We start from the raw sequence: 19,382 nt of genomic DNA, 5'->3' as shown, positions 1-19,382 counted from the left end.
GTGAATCTCAGTGAGTCGAAATGGTTGAAAATGTAGCTAGAAGCCAGAATGAACAGTACAGAAAAATGAACACATGGGTGGAAAATTCATGTAGCAAATAGACAATTGTGCCGTTTGGCCAGAACTAGACAACAGATGGGACAGTAACAAACTATTGGGCGGTTGAAGAGAAGCTGAAAAACATTCAAGCAGGTGATGAAATATCTTCTTTTAATAAGAAATTTTATTTAATTTACAGGCGTAACAACATGATAAAATAGCTACAAGTGATGAGTGCATGTTAAATTTTGTGGATTAAAGTCAGAAATATTAGATTTACTCTTATATGTCTGAAGGGGCACCAGACATCCTGGTCGACTGCAGATTACCAGAAAACCTTACAAATCCATTAACAGCTGAAAATCCCCATCCGATTCAGTGAAGTGTGTTAGTGACTTGTTACTGGAAACAAAAAAGGTCTCCCCTCCAGCGAGGAGGAAGGAAAGATAACATTCATCTGTGCAAACACACAAACAAAGAGGTCTCCCTTCAGACCAGTTTCAGAGGAAGTGAGTTGCTCAATCGACACTGGACATTATGACACAAGCTGCTTCCTCACGCTTTCATCTGTGGCTCGGATTTTGAATAGCGGTTCAGCTTCACTGCAGTAACTTAAATGTCAATTTGCTTATTGCTTACATTTAAAATACCAACTTCCCTTCGTTTAATAGGTGGCGTTTCAGTTCACCTTTGGCGGTAACATCACATTTGAGGCATTAAGTTTACAGCAAAATTCACATCCACTTCAGTTTACATTTATCACTTCTTGTTTTAATCAAATAAAAGAAAAGAAAACACAAACAGAAACAGGCAGAAAGTTTGTTCTTAACAGACTTGCTCCAAAACACAGCAGGTATTGATGAAGACACAGAGATAAATACCATGATGTTAATGATAGCTAGGTAGCAGTGACCCAGAGAATGAAGTGCTTGGATGTTTTTCATCTAAAAGAAAAGCACCATTTCACCTTTTCAATTTATTTTTTCAAATTAACTACAAATAATTCACACATTGAAATCTGAATATCAAAAAATAGAAAAATCTTCCTAAAACGAAACAAAATTAAACATTTAATCCATATGTGCAAAACAGGTACTCATTTCATGAGTAAAAACTTTAGTTCTCAAACTGCGTATTAAAAAACTTGGCAAAATGAATGTTATGTTTCTGACAAATTTTGAACCAACAGCTGGTTACATAAATATACGTTAACAAATGTAATTCAAACACACACCCTGCTCTCAGCTTGTGGTTCAGACATTACCAATAGGTAATTTTTTCCATCTCTTGCTTCCTCCTGAACATCCAGCAGGTCAGAGAAGAGCAGGAATCATCAGAGATCCTCTGCTTTGATAGTGACCACCTCACTATTTTAGTGGTCCCACCAGTCTCCCCAATTACCTGATTTGACTAAAGGTGCATGAGCTATCATCAGTTTCACTGTTTAAACAGCAGTGCCAATACGCAAGAGGACGTGCAGCTTTCCTGCAGTAACAAATCTAATGATTACAGTATTCTGTCTCACACATTGTGTCCTAAGTGCACTGATGCATTTTTGTTTTCCACAAAAGCAGAGTATACTTTTTTTTAAGACATGCCTGCATATTATTACTGGTGCTGTTATTGTCACAGAACATTAAAGCACAAATAAAAAACCACCTGTGAAGGCTTCACTTTGGCGAAGACTACAGGCTGTACATGGAGTCAGGATCGGCTCTCTTCAATTTTGGCAACGGATGAGTTCTTGCGAAGCGACAGCTAATTCAGAGCCTCCTGTACACTTTACTATTTTCAGCATGCATGTCAGACAAAAGCCGGATGAATATAAAGTACACTTGGTGGTAAGGTGCAAAATCGATTGCAGGTCGCAGGGGTTGAAACACAAGCGAAATGTGACCGACTAATTCAGCCCGTTTTATCTTCTAACTACTGGAAACGGCTTAGAAGTCACGCATTTCACAAAGGCTGTCCATTGTACTAACTTAACAACAGATAACTGATACAATGGAGAGCAAAGTTACTGATTCTGCATTAACTTGGCATCAAGGAGGTCAGACTGAACTGAAACCTCATACACAAATTGAATCCGTCGCTATCAGTTTTAACAACCTTTGTCACTGCAAAAGGAAATTGCGTTGCTTAAGAAATGTTAATCACGTGTTACGCACAAAACATTTGACTCTTTTTAGCTCCTTTCACGGTAGCCTTCTGTCTCCTCGTCTGGCGACAACTGGACCAGCACCACACGTTTTTCATAATTGGAAGCTCCTCCGTAGCTCTGGGTCTCATCTTCACCGATGCTACTGAGGTCTGCCTCGGTGGAAGAACGACGAGTGGGTGATTCTTTGCATTCCTTCTCTTTGGGTGTCAGAAGAGGTGTGGGTGACTTAGGCTCCACCTCTGGCACCTGGACTGGCTCTTGAACTGTCCCAGAGGTCCACTGTCTCAGTCGACTCGTGAACATCTTCGCAGATACAAAAAAAGATATTAAAGCATTCAAGCATATTTTAATTATGTGTATTTGAAAGAGGCTCGTAAAGGGAAGCTCAAGTTGAACCTACATACCATAGATCTTGGTAAAGGACTAGAGGATTTGGTCTTTTTCTTGTACACGATGAAGAAGACAAAAGCAAGTACACCACAGATCAAGAGGAAGGCCACAATGATGGGGATGTAGATGAGCTCTAGAGGATACAGAAGTAGAACGAGCATGTCTGAGTTAACAAGCCGAATCAACCAGGATCAATGACGACTCTTCTGCTGGCGATGACACCTTCAGCCTGTCGTATCTTTATAACATTTAGTGATTGGTTGGTATTTTATCAACCTAAATCAAGTGGTTACAAATCAGGTTTCAGCTTCAGTCCTGAGAATGAAAATCCAAGAAACCATATTTCCCTGCAAGCAAAATAAAAACAATTACATTCCACTTGTACGCAACTGTTTGGTTCATGCGTTGTGTTGGTGCAGTACTCCTGTGTGGCTTTAACGGCGATTTTCTCCAGCTCTCCCTTCACTTTCAGACAATGCTTCTCTTGGCCGGGATCAGCTGCCAGCTTTCCTTTACACACACTCTCTTCACAGCTGAACCTCTGAGGGAGCATCTTCTGTACAAACACACAAACAAACAAACTGATTCATTCCAAATCTAGAGGACGTACCTTTTCAAAATTCCTTTTTTAATCTGAATACCCTCTTTCAAAAAGTTTTTGCAAATGTTATTCGGGACAAATGCGGCACAATCTGACCTGGTTGATGACCACAACGTCGTACGTAAATTCAGGCAGCGGTTTTCTGATGTTTGCATTGAGGTTCTTCTTCTGATGTCTTCTGTTTCGGCTGGCTGGCAAGTTGTGGTTGTACAACAAGCCCGGATGATTGAAGAGAAAGAAGACTTCGCCATCCTGTTGTGCAGTGACATTCACAGATGGAAAGTCGACAAAACCTGGACATGGTCACAAACACGTCATCAAGCGAAGGCACACTGGACAACAAACCTTTACACAGAACACACAAGAAAGATGAATCTAAATTGGTCTCTGTTCTGACAGAACAGTTTAGATTCCTTTTCACTTAATATTTGGGTTGTTTCTCCCAAAGTGAAATCAAATCTCTGAAATCAATAGAACTGGCATGTCACCACCATCCACACATCATTATGCACGACTCTGCTTTTAAAGACACTACTCCATCGCTTAGACCAGTGTAGCAGTCGCCTTTATAAAATGTTTTTTCACTGTTTAAGAAAAAAGATCAATCAGGAAATTTAACCTAATCCCTTCCAAAAATAAGTGATAAATGATAATCACTACTCACATTTCTGATTGGCCTGGGAGTCTTTGAAATAGCTGAAAGTGATTTCCTCAGGAGGAGCTTCTGTGGAACTATCATTTCCAATCACGGCATTTACAGTAACAAAGTAGTCGTCCTTGGGATCGGACAGAAATGAAATGTCCGCTTGGAGAGTTGGTGATTCCACAATAATGGGTTCATAAGTCCTGGGAAGAGAAATAAAATCAAAGTAAAATTACATTTAAACATATCTAATAAGTGGTCAGCTGCACATGTAAACAGCTACATTAAACTGTGCTTAGTTAAAGGAATAACAAAGAAAACCAAAACGTAGCTAGGTAATTATCCCAGTATGTTTCACTATATCTTCAAACGTATGAACCCTTAAAGCTCTGAGCACGTAATGGTTGCAGTTTAAAGCGCCTTTCTTACAGACACGCAGCAGTTCATGTTCACATAAGAATAGTCATTTATAACTAACCGTAATACTGTCAAAATGTTGACTTTGAATTTAAGTCCTTGCATCTGACGGTTGTAACTCCACTCCAGCGTGTTCTTCATATTGTGGCAATGAAGGGTCACATTGGTTGGCGGTTCCACTGTGGAAAAAGAAATAGATCTATTACACTGTAAATAATCTAAGTTTAAATTGTGAAAAAATATTGAACCAATGATTGTTATGTAGCAGGCATGTTCACCCAGAATCTCACAAACATTTGTCTTGAAGTACCTGAACAGATCAGTTGGAGGATGTTTTAGTGCAGTGATTCTGCCACTAATGGACGCCAGAGCATAACAGAATGTGTGATGTCTAACCTCAGGACAAAAAAATAATTCACTCCAGTGGAACAAAAGCACAGACTGTTCTCCTTTCACCCCCTACCCAGGGGTAAACTATGCTAACTTCAGCAATGTGGCTAACCATTACAAGACAACTAAATTCTTCTTTATTGCAGTGTTGTTCATGAATGTGAACCCCATTTATTTCCATCTATTCTGTGTTGTAGATGCTGAGTTTGTGTAAAATAAAGCAACCAAAAAAAGCCACTTACTACTTTCAAACTGAAATTTTAGATATTTTCCTAATGAAACACTAAAATATATGCCGTATTACTGTATACTCACAATAAGAATGTTTATCCCTGTTCTTGTTTACTGAACCAATAATGATAATTATTACTTTTGATTATTCATCATACAGTCAACAAGTAAGTTTGTATTCATGAAGCTGACATATTTCATGTAGACACTGTGGAACTGGATCTCTTCAATATAAATGGAGTCAAAGTGTCTGAGACTCACTCAGACTGAGTATCAGATTATAAAGTCACACTAAGGCCCCCTCCACACGATGACGGATTTTTTGAAAACACAACTTTTCTGTTGCGTTTACGCCTTCCGTCAACACGACAACGCAGATATCCGGAACGAAAACGCAACTTTTTGAAAACGCTGGCCGAGGTGGATTTTTTTTTTTAAAACGCTGGGTCTGCGTTGTCGTGTGGACGGTGTATCCGCAACTTTTTAAAAACGCCAACGTCTTGCCTGCGACGAAAAACGCTGTGACGTCATATTTATGGGCTTGTGTGTACAAACATGCTGGATGTACGAACCTTGTTGATGGCAGCATTCTTGCAGGCGTTTTGTGACAACAAAACACGGAGGATTCCTATCGGATAATATTTAACTCAATACTGCCACCACATGGTTAGGCATGCTTATATCGGTCTTCGAAAACACACTGATGCGCTTACGTGTGGATGGAGATTTTTTTGAAAACGTTGTCGTGTGGACGCGAATCGTTTTCGATGCGTTTTCAAAAAGTTGCGTTTTCAAAAGAATCCGTCATGGTAGCGAGGGAGAGAGAGAGAGAGAGACAGAAACTTCTCTCGACTAAAACAATGAAAAAGAAAACCTGACAGACTTGTGGATGAAGTAGAAGATTTAGAAACAGATGTGCTCTAGAGGTGATAACCACAACAATAAAGTCAGTCCCTTCACCACAAAGTGGCGGTTTGAGACGATTTAAACACAACCTGAAACTGAAAAACACATGCTGGAATAGGAACCAATGAAATATATCAAAACATCTTTGACAAATATTCAAATAAACAACCTATTTAATACAGTATGTAAAAAAAAAGCAAGTAAATGTGTTTATAAAAGTGAAGATCATCCCCTTGTGATGTGAAAAAACAACAGCAGTAGACAAGATTTGTGCAAAGTAAGCAAAAACCTCTCAGACGTAGAAATAGAAAGAAAATGTTGTCTGTAAAAAAAGATTTGGATGTAATACCAATAGATTCCCCTACAGGAGAAGCTCCTAGTGCACTGTGTCCATTAAATGCATATCTGTTTAACTTCTGCGGGGTTTGATTCCTGGCTGTGCTTCTACATAAGGACTGTTGTCTTCTTTATCATGAAAATGCAAACAAAGAATCTTGAGTAACACTGGAAAGTACAAAGAGGAAATAATGAGGGGGAAAAAACATTTTCAGCCATATTTGACTGATTAAGTACACACATCTGAGATGTTGAAGGCGGTATTTATCATTTAGCCTGTTAGAGCTTTCTGGGGGGGGGGGGGTTCATGGTGGTGCAGGAGATAACCAGAAATGATCCAGTCCTTAGATCACCTTTATCTAACTAAACTTTGTATAACAGTCCTATATGATTGATGCTCACATCCCTTTATTAACCTGCTGTGTCCCAGAAAAATTCTTATATTTGAATGAATGAATGAATGAATGACAGCAATTAATGAAGACAATGGGAAAGAATCTACAATTTCAAATCTACAGAATCAGTTAATTAGTCAGAAAAGGAGTCAATTCAGTTTAGAAATGAGATGCAAATTATTTAATATTTTCTTTTACAACACACAACTCACATATATAGATTATATTTTGTCATTTACTCCCAATGGTTAACTGAACATTAGTGATGGAGGCCTGTGCTGCAGTAGCGCCTCACTGCTAACAAGCTGCTCACAATCAATCTGCACAGCAATGCATGACATTAACCAGGCGCAGCTTCACATTAAATATGTTGGTTACACGTTACATCATGAAAACTATCCCGAAAGACACACAATCAATACGTTTTATTGATGAAGTGGAAGGACAGCTCTGATAGCGGGCATGCTAATCAACTAGCTGGAATTTCCCTTCAGGAAAATATGTCCCCTCACCTGACATCAAGCAACCACACAGATTATTGAGACTGACATCCACAATGAAGGAAAGATTTTGATAATTGTGCGAGAAATTCTGATTTATATAAGAATCTGGGGTCTGGGAGCGCAGGAAGAGGAATCATGTAGCACAGCCTGATGTTAGTTCGTCCATGGTGGGTCAACGAGGCTAACTTACCGTAGACGGCTAACGCGACAGCCTGGATGCAGGTGAGAAACAGGATAACATCATGGAATCTGGAGAGCTCCATTCCCAAAAGACAAACCATTGCTGGTTGTTTGTCCTGAAATATGTCCAAATTTGTACCCAAAACAGGGATCGTAGTCACCAAATGTTTATTTCGAAACAGAAAAAGGGGAACAGCGTCACGCTTCCCAGCACACCCTGCTCCGTTCTGGATCCGTAGGACACATGAAGTACTTCCGGCTAAACCTCGTAACAATTCCCTCTCCAAAAACCAAGCACAATACTTGACATAACACTGCATATGATTTGTATTTTGTGTTCACAAAATATAAAAAAAATATATACATTACTGCGTTGCATTAAATGTCACAGTGTACTTCTAAGATTTGCGGGTTTCACAGTTTTTAACCAACCATTCGCGGTCCGGTAAAAAAAAAAACATGTCCGGTCCCGTGAACGCAGCACGCCATCGCGGGAGTTTCTGGTTTCTCACGAAAGAAACTCAAGGACACAAATTATGCGTATAAATAAATAGTTTTAATTATAATTGATTGTTTACAGTTTTTTTAAATATATATTGTGTGTTTGTGCATCCGTTCGTCCGTCCGTTCGTCCACCAAATATCTTCAAAACAAATAGAAAGATGAAAGCAAAAAGCACATTACTGTACTCGGGCGGCAAAGGGGATGACCTTGACCTTGAGAAAACTAGGTCAAGGTCAAATTTCAACTTTTCTACACTCAGGAACCGGATAAAATAGAAAGACGAGAGAGAAGGCTGGTGTGAATGAGACCGTAGATCAAAGCTTGTGCTTTGATCTATGAAAGTAGGTCAGGGTAAAATTTTGGATTCAGGGGTGTTGTGGGATGTTGCATCTCTGACTGCCTTGGTTCTAGTTGTACTTCTTTTTATCCTGCAATAGCACTTCTTTCTGTGATCTGACTGGTTTTAAAACATCCTTCAAAATAAAGGCTCGGAAATGTTGATGTATTTCTATGTTGCCACAATCGAACCACCAGATGGCAGCAAATACATTTAAATGACAGCCCGAGCGTCGAACGGAGTTGCAGCGCTGAACCCACGTGTGTTCCTCCGAATTGTGAGGTTAGACCTGATGACGATAAACGCGCGCAACAAGTTAGAAACTGGTGAGGAATGTTCTGTTCACAGCTGAGTCACACTTTAACATTTGCAAGGGAAATGATCCTCCTGTCTCATGACCTCACGTGTAGATGGATGATAATACTGTCATTTAATGGATTAAACGGTTGCGTTTCATACAGTTCGGTGTGTGTGTGTGTGTGTGTGTGTGTGTGTGTGTGTGTGTGTGTGTGTGTGTGTGTGTGTTGGGGGGGGCGTGATCGGTCATTTGAAAGGATAAATGTATCTTTTTAAAGATAGTCGTTCTACATTGGTCATTATGGGATACAGCTGTGTCTGTGAGGGTTACAATAATGACAGCAATCCCGTTTGAAGACGACACGGCGGCAAACACTCGCGCTGAATGTGTGCGTGCGTGTGTGTGTGTGTGTGTGTGTGTGTGTGCGTGTGTGTGTGTGTGTGTGTGTGTGTGTGTGTGTGTGTGTGTGTGTGTGTGTGTGTGTGTGTGTGCGTGTGCGTGTGTTGACTGTGCGTCTGACACCTGCTAAAGTGCTCTTATTTGCATGACAAACAAACACACACCCGGTCTTGTGAAGCGCTCCGTGAATGCAAACTGATGGGGTGTGTTGACCCCCGCACCTGAGAGGTCAGGCACAAACCGGTGACGGAAGAACCGACGATCAAGTCCGCGAATGTTCCAACGCGTCATCCTGGAGCTCGGGGTGAACCTTAAACCTTCATTTATGATGGTTTAAACGAAAAAACTATTTAAAATAAATAAATAAAGCAATCATTTCCATGTTTGAGACTGACACTCGCGGTTTAGACAAACAGACCTCCATGAATGCGCACAGTAAATATTTACGTCGGCCTAAACAGGTGGAGAGGATGGGACTAAATTGAATTGATTTTAGGCGGCTCGTCCCTCCCCCGCTCCCCTCCAAGTGATCCTTTAACCACGCTGCCGCCGTCTCCTCACCGGCAGTTCAGCAGTAAAACATTTTTACAATCAGACGTTATTGTTCGCCGCCTCCTTGTGGGAGAAGCGCCCATGTTCATTTTTTAAAAGGGCAAATCAGCCATAATTCAGTTCATAAACTGCAGTGCGCACGGGAGAAATGCCTGGATGAATATTCATTAGAGTCCGCCAGAACTGCCACGCTCGGTGATTCATTGGGCATATGGAAATATCACTCACTTTAATTGCCCCTAAACTGACTCAACATAATGTTGTCATTAGATAATTATTACTTATTTGTGATACTAATGGTACGGTATGGCGCGCAGTGCCGAAATTCCACGTAGATGATTGAAATTACAGCTCTTTTTATTCACGGGACGACCGAGGATCTGATGGATCTGTTGTGTGTGCGTGTGTTAACGAGATTCGATCCATCTATTAGAGCCCAAAACAAGCACAGACACACGAACGGTCCAGATATTTCAACGTGGTTTTATTTCATCTGAATCTCTAGATTCTCAGATTATAAAAATACAAACAAAACAAAAACAGAAAATTTGTTTTTGTTTCCATGAACTATTTTTATTCCATGTTTAGCTTCTTACACCATTACACTGTTTGAGTCAAATTAATTTAGAAAAAAACAACAACAAACACAAATAAACAAATTAAACATGCTTAATGCAATTAATTGATAGTATTTTTGTGCATGAGACAAGAAATACGGTAGTTTAAAACAGAATGCATGGATAATATTTTGTGATTACAAATATAATATTAAATGTGTAAATTATTCAAACTGACCAGTACACGCCTTGAAGAAATTTAACTGGAAACTGCATAAAGAAATGAATTAATTTAAGAGATTCAACACATTGATCATTTTCAGTTCAATATTAATCAAACATTGAGATACATTTGGGTGGAAAAGCAAGAACAAGAAAAGGGAAACTGTTTTTTGCTTCCTTGCAAATTGTGTTGTCAGTTCCGGGATTACTGATCTGTTCAAATACATTGCAGGCCTGTTTAATTCTAAATTACTTAACGGGCCATTTGAGAAGTGTCAGGGATTTACTGAACTTTATGAATTCACAGCTGTGACATTTATTCAATCACACGCAATAAATGTCAGATTTCCAACATTTACCTAAATCCTGACTAAAAACTCTTGTGTGCTCCTGACACCGGGGGCTGTGGCATTTTTAAAATAAACTACTGTTGTATTATGAATGTCAAATCCCTCCCCGCTTGTCACAGTCTGCACAGCACAACACGGTTTGGAGTTGTTTTATTGAGGCAGCAGCAGTTTGAAACAACAACTATGACAAAACAGGCCCACAAAACAGAGGGAGAGAGAGAACAGGCAGAGACAAATAATGATGTGTGTATGGGTTGGAGTGTGCACGTGGGCGTGTGCGTGTGTGTGTGCATCTGTGAGAGAGTGTGAGGGAGCTAATAAAGTAATGTGATGGATGATCTCCTTTCTCCCAGAGGGACCAGCACCATGTAAATTGGACCACACAATGCATTATGGATAAGGCAGTTGAGATTATAGCTTGTTAATGTGTCCCTCCCTCATCCCATGCCTCTCCTCTCTCTCCTTTTTTTTCTTGCATCTCTCTCTCCCTCTCTCTCTCTCCCTCTCTCTCTCCATCCCTCTGCTCCGGCTCAGGCAGTGACATGGTCACCTCATTGTCAGGGCGCGTGGGTCTTTTAGATGCAGATGGAGAGGGAGAGGAGATGTACTGATCTGCCAAGCTTAGTGGAGTGTGTGTGTGTGTGTATGTGTGTGTGTGTGTGTGTGTGTGTGTGTGTGTGTGTGTGTGTGTGTGTGTGTGTGTGTGTGTGTGTGTGTGTGTTCATTGCAGGACTCGCTTTCCATTAAAGGACAGAAACCTGTACCCTATAAGACACATTTTCAGGTTTTATCTTAGTTTGTGGTTACAGTGACAAAAACAAGTGAACTGTGTGTGTGTGTGTGTGTGTGTGTGTGTGTGTGTGTGTGTGTGTGTGTGTGTGTGTGTGTGTGTGTGTGTGTGCGTGCGTGCGCGTAAGCCAGCTAACCGGGCAGCCAGATGAAACAGTCTATCAGCAGGGGCCAGGGCTGTGGACATATGTCTCCTCCCTCCCTCACCCACCTCACACCCCGCCCTGTCCTCCTCAGAGGGTGCCAACCTCCCAACCCCCCCCACCCCCACCCCACGACCTCCGTCCACCTCACGTAGTCCCACATTCCCTCTCCCCCCTCCACCTCGGAGGCCTGTCCAGGGACCCGTCAGGCCATCTGTTGAAGCTGGTCTAGAGGAAACGCTAGTGTAGTGAGGCTGCTGCTAACTAGCGGGGGCGTTTGGTGCGTTTGTGTGTCACAGCATCCCAAGATAGATGTCTCCTGGTATGTTTCTCCAATAAAAGCAAACTGTTGTGTAGTCATGGGACACTTTTACTTTATGCGTTTAGTCTTGGAGTCTTAGACAAATAGCACATCATTTATTATTTCATGCACAAAAAGAATTATTAACCATTAAATAATATTTCTTCTTATGGCCCAATCAGATGGAAGCTCATACCAGTCTAAGGTCTGAAAAAGCATCATGATCATTTTCATGTAAAAGCAAATTAGCAACGCAACTCGGTCGCACGAGCAACATTGAAATATTTATCACTTCCCACACGGCACGAGTCTGAAAGTTGAGAGCCGTTAGATGGAAGGGAACACACTACTCAGTGTGTCATGTGCACACAGAAAAAGAAAAGTCACACACCCCATGAATGAGAAGAACTCCTTATTGGCTTGAATGCTGATCTTAGTCACCTTGAGCTGAAATGACATGAAGTTAATGAGTTCAAGAATGTCATCAGAAAGACAAAGACTGGATAACTGCACCCAAATATTGTTAAAGACAACTGATAAATAGACTAAATTGTTAATTTTTGGTCATTAATTTTATGGGAATTGACCATTGAGTATCCAGCGAATGATTTCTGCAATGTTTTGACTCAGAAACCCTCAGTGCCAGTTGATAATGGTTATAATGGGGGTTTAGATCACACAGCATGGTTCACGACTCGCTACGTGTGTGTGTGTGTGTGTGTGTGTGTGTGTGTGTGTGCACTCGCTCACCGGACCCTCTGTGGTAGTGAGTGGGTGGCTGCCTCCACCCATTACAACGGGTCATCTGTCTCCCATGGAAAGTTTTCATGGCTGTGGAGCGGATTAGGAGCAGGCAGAGAGAGGAGAAGACAGACTTGGGGGGGAGATTACCGGGCAGACGAGAAGCACGAAGGAGAGCATCACAAAAAGAAGACATTAACATCTAAACATCAGCATTTGTTTGTGGTATGTCGCTGACACTCATCCAGGGTGTCTGGGTTTACAGTGAGTACAAATGCAGGAACAAGTGAATGGCGGCGTCTCATCACGAGTGGTCTGTTCAACAAAGAATGACGAAGAGAAGGTCCAAGGAGAAGAGAGAGGAGAGTGTCAGGTTAAAGAGAAATGATCCTAATTGTTGATGGTGTAATTATACCGTATAGGAGTTTAGAGCTAAGCTTCCATTCAACTGTCATGTTAAATCCATGCAAACTTACATCATGCTTTTTCTTTCCAAAATTGATGTGGAGACGTGATGGGATCACACTTACGTTAGATACGGCCTGTCTTGGTGACTTCAGGGTAAAGTATATAATTATATATGTCTAAAATAGTTTAGACCTTTATTTTATATTTGCTGATGTCAGCGCGGTGTAAGGATTGTGACGACGGTTAGACCTCCTCCACATGTAATCAAGCAGATCCGATCACATATTGATCGTGATCCATTCGCACCCTTTGTCAACATGCACTGTTCATACAGGTGTTAGTGGAGTCAAAAGTGTAAGCATGCAAAAGGAGGCATTTTTTAAAAATTCTATGGTTTATAGTGAAAATGAAACTTTCTACTGATATTTTTAAGGATCTATAGATGAGAAATATCAATAGATAAGGTTGATTGATCTTCCTACCCCACCTTGTTATTGGCAAACTTTTTAAGTTATTTCTGCTCACCTCTTATAGAAACCATTGGCTGGTGGATAATCACTAAGGTAACTTTTAGGTACAAATGGTAAATATTAAAGTTTAAGGCAGAAATTAGATCTAGAAACATTTTTTTAAGTTAAAAGATTGTTCAGAATATCCCTGTTGTGCGTGACGCAGTCATAGCAGTGATATAGAGCCAACTTTCCTTTGTGTGTCTTCAACACTTTCTCAATGTGTGAGACACTTTAGAAACACCTGTCAACATCGCCATATCACAGTCACTGTAAAACGAAAAGTGATAAAACAGATGAGCTTAAAGTGTCATCATGTCCCATCTATATTTAAAATGAATTGCTGCCATGATATTCAGAGATGCTTTAAAGAGAATATATGACTTTCTTTATGGAATGTTTACTTCACATCTTAGTGGCTTTCTGAATGGAGCCTGAAGGTAATTAAGACTTTAAGTGAACCAATCATTAAACCAGACAAAGTTTCTCATTTACAATCAGAGATTGAACTTTAGTCTTAACTGCATGCATGCGCACACACACACACACACACACACACACACACACACACACACACACACACACACGCACAAGGAATACCAGCCGCCAGTTGGTCTTAAAGAGGCAAATTCCTCCACAGCATTTTCTCAACATCATAAAGCATCTGCCATTAAAGAGATGTTTTTTCAATCCGTCTGCTCCCCCTGACATTCCCAGATAAAGTTGGCATTAGGTTGATTTGGGGGAATTTGCACACCATATGCTGCCGTGTCAAACACCTACATTTAACCGGGATATCGCTCAGCATTCCCTAATAGCAGCATCATTGGAGCTTGTTTATCTAATGCGCCTGTTAATGTTATTTATTGGGAGTCTGCCCACTATCTGGTTCCTCCATGCATGCTAAGGAGACAGACATAAGATATGCAAATGCTAACGTCGGCCCAACTTCTCGGCAGTAAAACAGAGCATTTGCATTTGATGTAGCACATAATAAACTGGTTATTAGCATTTTAAATGCGTCAAACAAACTTGAAAAATGTTGCCTGTGCTGGTGTGGTTTTTATTATTGCCGCCTTGAGTTAAAACACACATACACTTGCCACACGTGCCTTCAAACGCATACAGAAAAATGTGGATGAGCAGACACATAAATATAAGACTGCTGTACACAGGAAGAAACTGATGTCACAAGGCAAAGAGACACAGATGAGACAGCCGGATGATGTGTTGGATGAAGTTGTTTCTTTAGTCCATCTCTTTTTCTCTCCATACCATAAACTCAGAGCATTAGATGTGCAGATGATTCATCACCTTTACAAGCCATCCTTCAAGCCCCAGAAAAGAAGGTCTGGTTTCAGCTTCGATGAGCGACGCTGAACAGTATGAATGACCAGTATCTGCTGCTGTCTCTGTGCGCAGGGCCTCCCATCCCTTCAGCAATGAGTCACAGCATCGCTGACCTCTAAGACAGAATGAAACACAATGACCAATGCCTGACACTTTGTTGAATACCAAAAAAAAAAAGTCAAGGATTATTTCTGCAAATATGTGATTTAGTGCATCCTCCTTGTTAGCCATAGACACTCTGTCAGGCAGGCAAGGATCCCAGACGGTCACTACATCCACCCTTAAGAAAAACAGGAAAATAAAATGTGTATGAAAGATGTGAAAGGAATCCCAAATTAACCCAACGGTAAGAAAGATGGTGGAGATAAATATGGAGGCTAAAATCCACATAACACAGTGTAAAAGACAACCATGAGATCTCCTGGAAATCAATACAGAAGAATAGAATACTCATTGTGGAATACTGCCTTCGCTGGCTGAAATAGAAGCACAAGATGATTTTATCAACTAAGAGGAAACCTCTATCTCCTTCCAATGCGTCTGCATTAAATGGTAGTACAAACTTTGTAGGACCGACACTATCAAAAACTTGATTACCCATAAAACCAGCCAGAAATTCAGAAACTTTCATGTAATTTTGTTGAGAACCTGTGGCACCAGATGGGTGATGTTACGCTACGATCGTTTGGTCCAGTTTGAAGGATCATCTGCGACTGATGAAGGCATTTTGTTAATACAACCAGCCAGATGGACGTCCCTGTGTTTCAGGTGATTTTTTTTTTTTCTGTGTATTTCCTCAAAAAAAAGTGCTGTTTGATGTTAATATTCTACTTGAATAAAATATTATTAATTTTCTTTGCGCCAAAAGTAGAAAAGGTAAATACCAAAGCTACTCTATTACATTTAATTACAAATAACGTATAAGAATCATTCCAAGTTTCCATGCGTTTTTACACACTTTTGTCATTTATGTATAAAAATCCTGTAATCAAGAAAATTTGGCATCATCTTGATTAAACCAGACTGGAAAAAGAAACTATTTCAAATCTGTGAGGAGCGAGGAAGAGACTGCAACCTTCTTCCAAAAAAATGCATAACATGCATGTAAATCACATTACAGTATCTTCATTGCTAGAAGTCACTGGAACAGAGGGGTCACCAACATCAGAGCCCATATTCAGGTAGTGGCAGTGAATGAAAATTCTGATGAAAGTGTAGAAAGCTGATGTCAGGGTTCTGGTGTTGCTGAGAAAATTTCAGTCTGGGTGGGAAACGGCGAGCACAGAGGAGCAGAGTTCTCTGAATTACTTTTTCATTGGCGGTTAATGATGTGATAATCTCCCAGTACAGTAACCGGGCCTCACGCCCTGCAGCTGACAACACTTTTTTCCTTTAGTGTGTTTGCGGTCTCAATGATGCCAGTTATTTAATGACGTTTCTGCTTTAGTGGATGCGCCTGCTTTACAACCCAGTCTGTGATTATCTTGTTAAACTCAGATAGATGGACACAAACACACACACACATGTGAGCCAGACCCCATCTGAACCTTCCTCTCTACATGTAACCCCACACACACACACACACACACACACACACACCCAGGCCGTCACGCTGGCTTAAATCCTACATGTTAATCTCTCCCCTTCTCTCTCTCTCTTTCTCTCAAACACACAAACATACTCGCTTTCATTCTCAGCTCGCCCAGAGCCCTGCTTCATTTTCTGGTCATGTGAACCCATTGGCGAGGGGCGAAGCAGACACAAAGTGACACAGGGAGCGGCATGGAGGGGTGTTGGTTGGGGTGGTGGTGGGGGGGTCTGGGGCTGCAGCCTGAAAAGAGGCAATGGGAGGTGTCCCATTGTCCCACACTGAAAGGGACAGTTAAAAAGAGTACCTTGCCGCAAAAGCTGGTGGGCCGGGCCGAAGGCTGGTTAAGTGCTGGTGGTTCGTCTAACTTTCTGTGTGTGTTTGCGTGTGTGTGTGTGTGTGTGTGTGTGTGTGTGTGTGTGTGTGTGTGTGTGTGTGTGTGTGTGTGTGTGTGTGTGTGTGTCTTTGTACACTTGTTTCTGTGTACGTTTACTGAGGAGGAGGAGAGGAAGGAGGAGGAGAAGGAAGAGTATGACTGATGACTGAAGTTACTGGATAATAATGGAAATTACACGAGTTGAAAGAATTGTCTGAAATTTCAGCTAAAATTCTTAAATTTGGATTTTCCTGTATTACTGTTTTGTCTTTACAAGCACAACAGCAACACAGATGTAACAGAGGGACAGATGAGACATCTTGTTGATATTAATAAAAATACACACAACAGCACGTAAGTTAAGTACAAATTACTTCTTTGTACAAGAAGACAATATAGTGATCTCAGATTGATCTTTAATGTCAACTTGAAGCCTTGTTTCCACTTCAGTGACATCAAATTTCCCTAAAATGACCCTGAACATGCTCATACCTGAAAAGGCATGAACCAATTTTGTAACCTGCTTATTATAATGGGGCAAAGCTCCCATCCAGACACAAATCACCTGGACTAGTGACGACGCGTAGTTTCAAGTGGTTCGAAAACATCATTATGACTTGTTCATTTAAGATAAAAACCAAAGTGTAAAACATGCTCAAAAAAATTTTAGGGTCTTTTGCAGCCGCCGGTGAATCAAGCAGTTTGAAAAAAAGATTCAAAATTCATCTGAAACTGATTTCACACAGCATTACCGACGTGTCTTCACACATCTCCAGTAGCTGTGCATCAAAATGAAAATGAATAACAGAGAACATCACTGCTGCTGTCATCACGCTCCGGGAAGCTTTTTAGAAGCCAGATTTACATCTGAGCCTGTTCAGACAGGCAGATTTGGAAACATGAAGGTAAAATTTTTCTTCAATGATGATTTGACTTGTTCTTGTCTAATTAACGCCAAGAACAAAAAAAAAAACATCACAAAAACTAATTAGGACCTCAATATTCATGTTGGTGGAGATGGTTGTGAGGTTTGTAATTAATGAGCTTTAAATTGTTTGATCGTCTGTTTAATTAAAGGTTTGCTATAATGTGAAGGTTTGTTTACCTCATGCAAAAGGGAAAAAGAAATATTATTGATATTCTCTTTAACTCAAAAGTTACCCAAAGAAAGGAGGAATGACAAGACTTTAAAAGTCCAAAATGTTGAGTAGAATATTTGAGTTTCTGAAGAGGAAAAGAAGGAAAGCGTGCAAACATGGTGGGAGGAGATGAGTTGAATTGTTTTTAAGATAATGAAAGAAAGACCCTAAATACAAGCAGCGGCCACTCATCCTGCAAACGGAGATGATTTTGTTCCTGTCTTTACTTTAAACTTAAACTCCATAATATAAAATGAACACAAAGGTGCGGCTTGAAATGAAAAGATATTTGGTGAGACGCTGCTAAACACTGACTGAAACTTTCTGTAGATTTCACATTTATTTCTAACACTGTGTGAGTGCAGTTTTTTTAATATAATAATTTAAAGCACCCTTGACCTCTGAGACTGTGACCTTGACCTTGTAGTTTATATCGTCTGCTTTTAATCATGCTTTTATCTCAGAGATGTTCAACTGAGAGTATTTATGTCCCAAAGTTAGAATGACAGTCACTGCCGGCGACTGTCTTCGCATACTGAGGGATGCTTCTATTGAACGTTTACTGCTTCTCGCTTAATGGAGGGGGTCTGACCCGGCCCACCCAGAAGGGAGAGGAGACTGGTTGCTTCTGGAGAGCATCGGTTCACCTCTCTGATGTATTAAAACCTTAAATGAATGCGTCTTTTGTGAGAAGGATCTGATTGCCTCCCCTGTGCTGCGACTTATCTGAGCTAAAAATAGGATTGCTTGAAAATTTTATGGAAAATATACAGTATTAATGATGATGACTCAAAGACATTGTTCAGAAATGTTTTATCCCAAATTCACAGGATGTAAACCCATCAGATGACAGCTTTCATGTCTGGCAGGAAACGCAAAACTATGGTGACGTGAAAGCTGTTTCTCATTTTTACTTCCTGTCTTTCTGGGGTCGTTCTTGAAGAGACACGAGAGAAATCAGTGGAAATGAAATGAATAACAGGCTAAGAAAAGAGATGCTCATGTGATATTTGATGGTTTTCCATATAATAGTACAAAATTAAACCTTCACTGATGAATTATAAATATTTTATAAAGAGTACACAAACCTTTTTATAAAAAATGACAAACCCAGAAATCAATTCTGAATCACCTGATTCAATAAGAACTCTTAAGCATGTGTGAACTCTGTCTCAAAGAAGTGATCTGCAATCCATTTAAAAGTTTATTAGATCAGATAAATTCATTGACGGTGTAACAAGGTTTATATGGTTACAGCAACAAGCTGTAATTTGTAACTTTCACAAACATGGTTCAACTCCAAAGAACTGCAGTGTGTGGTTATATCTGTATATTTTACGTCATTGTGTTTTACTACTTTATCTTCATTTTTGCTTTATGGATTGTACCACACAGGACTATTTGACCCACTGACATAAAAAAAAAAAATCACATTAACATGGAGTTGAAACCGAAAGGGAGTAAATTCTGACCTGGTGACTTTTATAGTGTGTAAGAAAACTGTTCTTTTTTTAGCCCAAGAAACTGATCTGAGAGGCGCCGTGAACTCTAGGTAGACAGAAAGCAAAAGACGTGTGAGGAAAGAAGCAAGTCAGAAGATAGGAGAGTGTGAGATGAGAGAAGCAAA

The 19,382-nt window shown here is 40.4% G+C and overlaps 1 protein-coding gene across 1 annotated transcript; it reads right to left on the bottom strand.

Moving 5' to 3' along the window:
* Positions 1-203: 203 nt before the first annotated feature.
* Positions 204-7,410, bottom strand: gdf10b (growth differentiation factor 10b). The gene is made up of 7 exons (XM_068327169.1): positions 7,203-7,410; positions 4,313-4,430; positions 3,856-4,037; positions 3,288-3,484; positions 2,981-3,146; positions 2,605-2,723; positions 204-2,503 (listed from the first exon to the last, which is right to left on the bottom strand). Exons 1-7 carry the CDS (start codon positions 7,291-7,293, stop codon positions 2,225-2,227), a joined length of 1,152 nt encoding a protein of 383 aa, XP_068183270.1. The 5' UTR covers positions 7,294-7,410; the 3' UTR covers positions 204-2,224.
* Between the last annotated feature and the right edge of the window lie 11,972 nt (positions 7,411-19,382).

The sequence above is a fragment of the Antennarius striatus genome, chromosome 11 (genome assembly GCF_040054535.1).
Source record: "Antennarius striatus isolate MH-2024 chromosome 11, ASM4005453v1, whole genome shotgun sequence".
NCBI lineage: Eukaryota > Metazoa > Chordata > Actinopteri > Lophiiformes > Antennariidae > Antennarius > Antennarius striatus.
The sequence above is the reverse complement of the archived record's forward strand: the minus strand, read 5'-3'. Positions and strand labels throughout refer to the sequence as shown.

Bases quoted from the DNA above. Each gene is read 5' to 3' on its own strand.
- gdf10b (XM_068327169.1), bottom strand. From the start codon at position 7,293: ATGGTTTGTCTTTTGGGAATGGAGCTCTCCAGATTCCATGATGTTATC. The intron at 4,038-4,312 runs GTTAGTTATAAA...TTCTCTTCCCAG, and splicing joins AACATTTTGACAGTATTACG to GACTTATGAACCCATTATTG. The intron at 3,485-3,855 runs GTGAGTAGTGAT...GACCATGTCCAG, and splicing joins CTCCCAGGCCAATCAGAAAT to GTTTTGTCGACTTTCCATCT.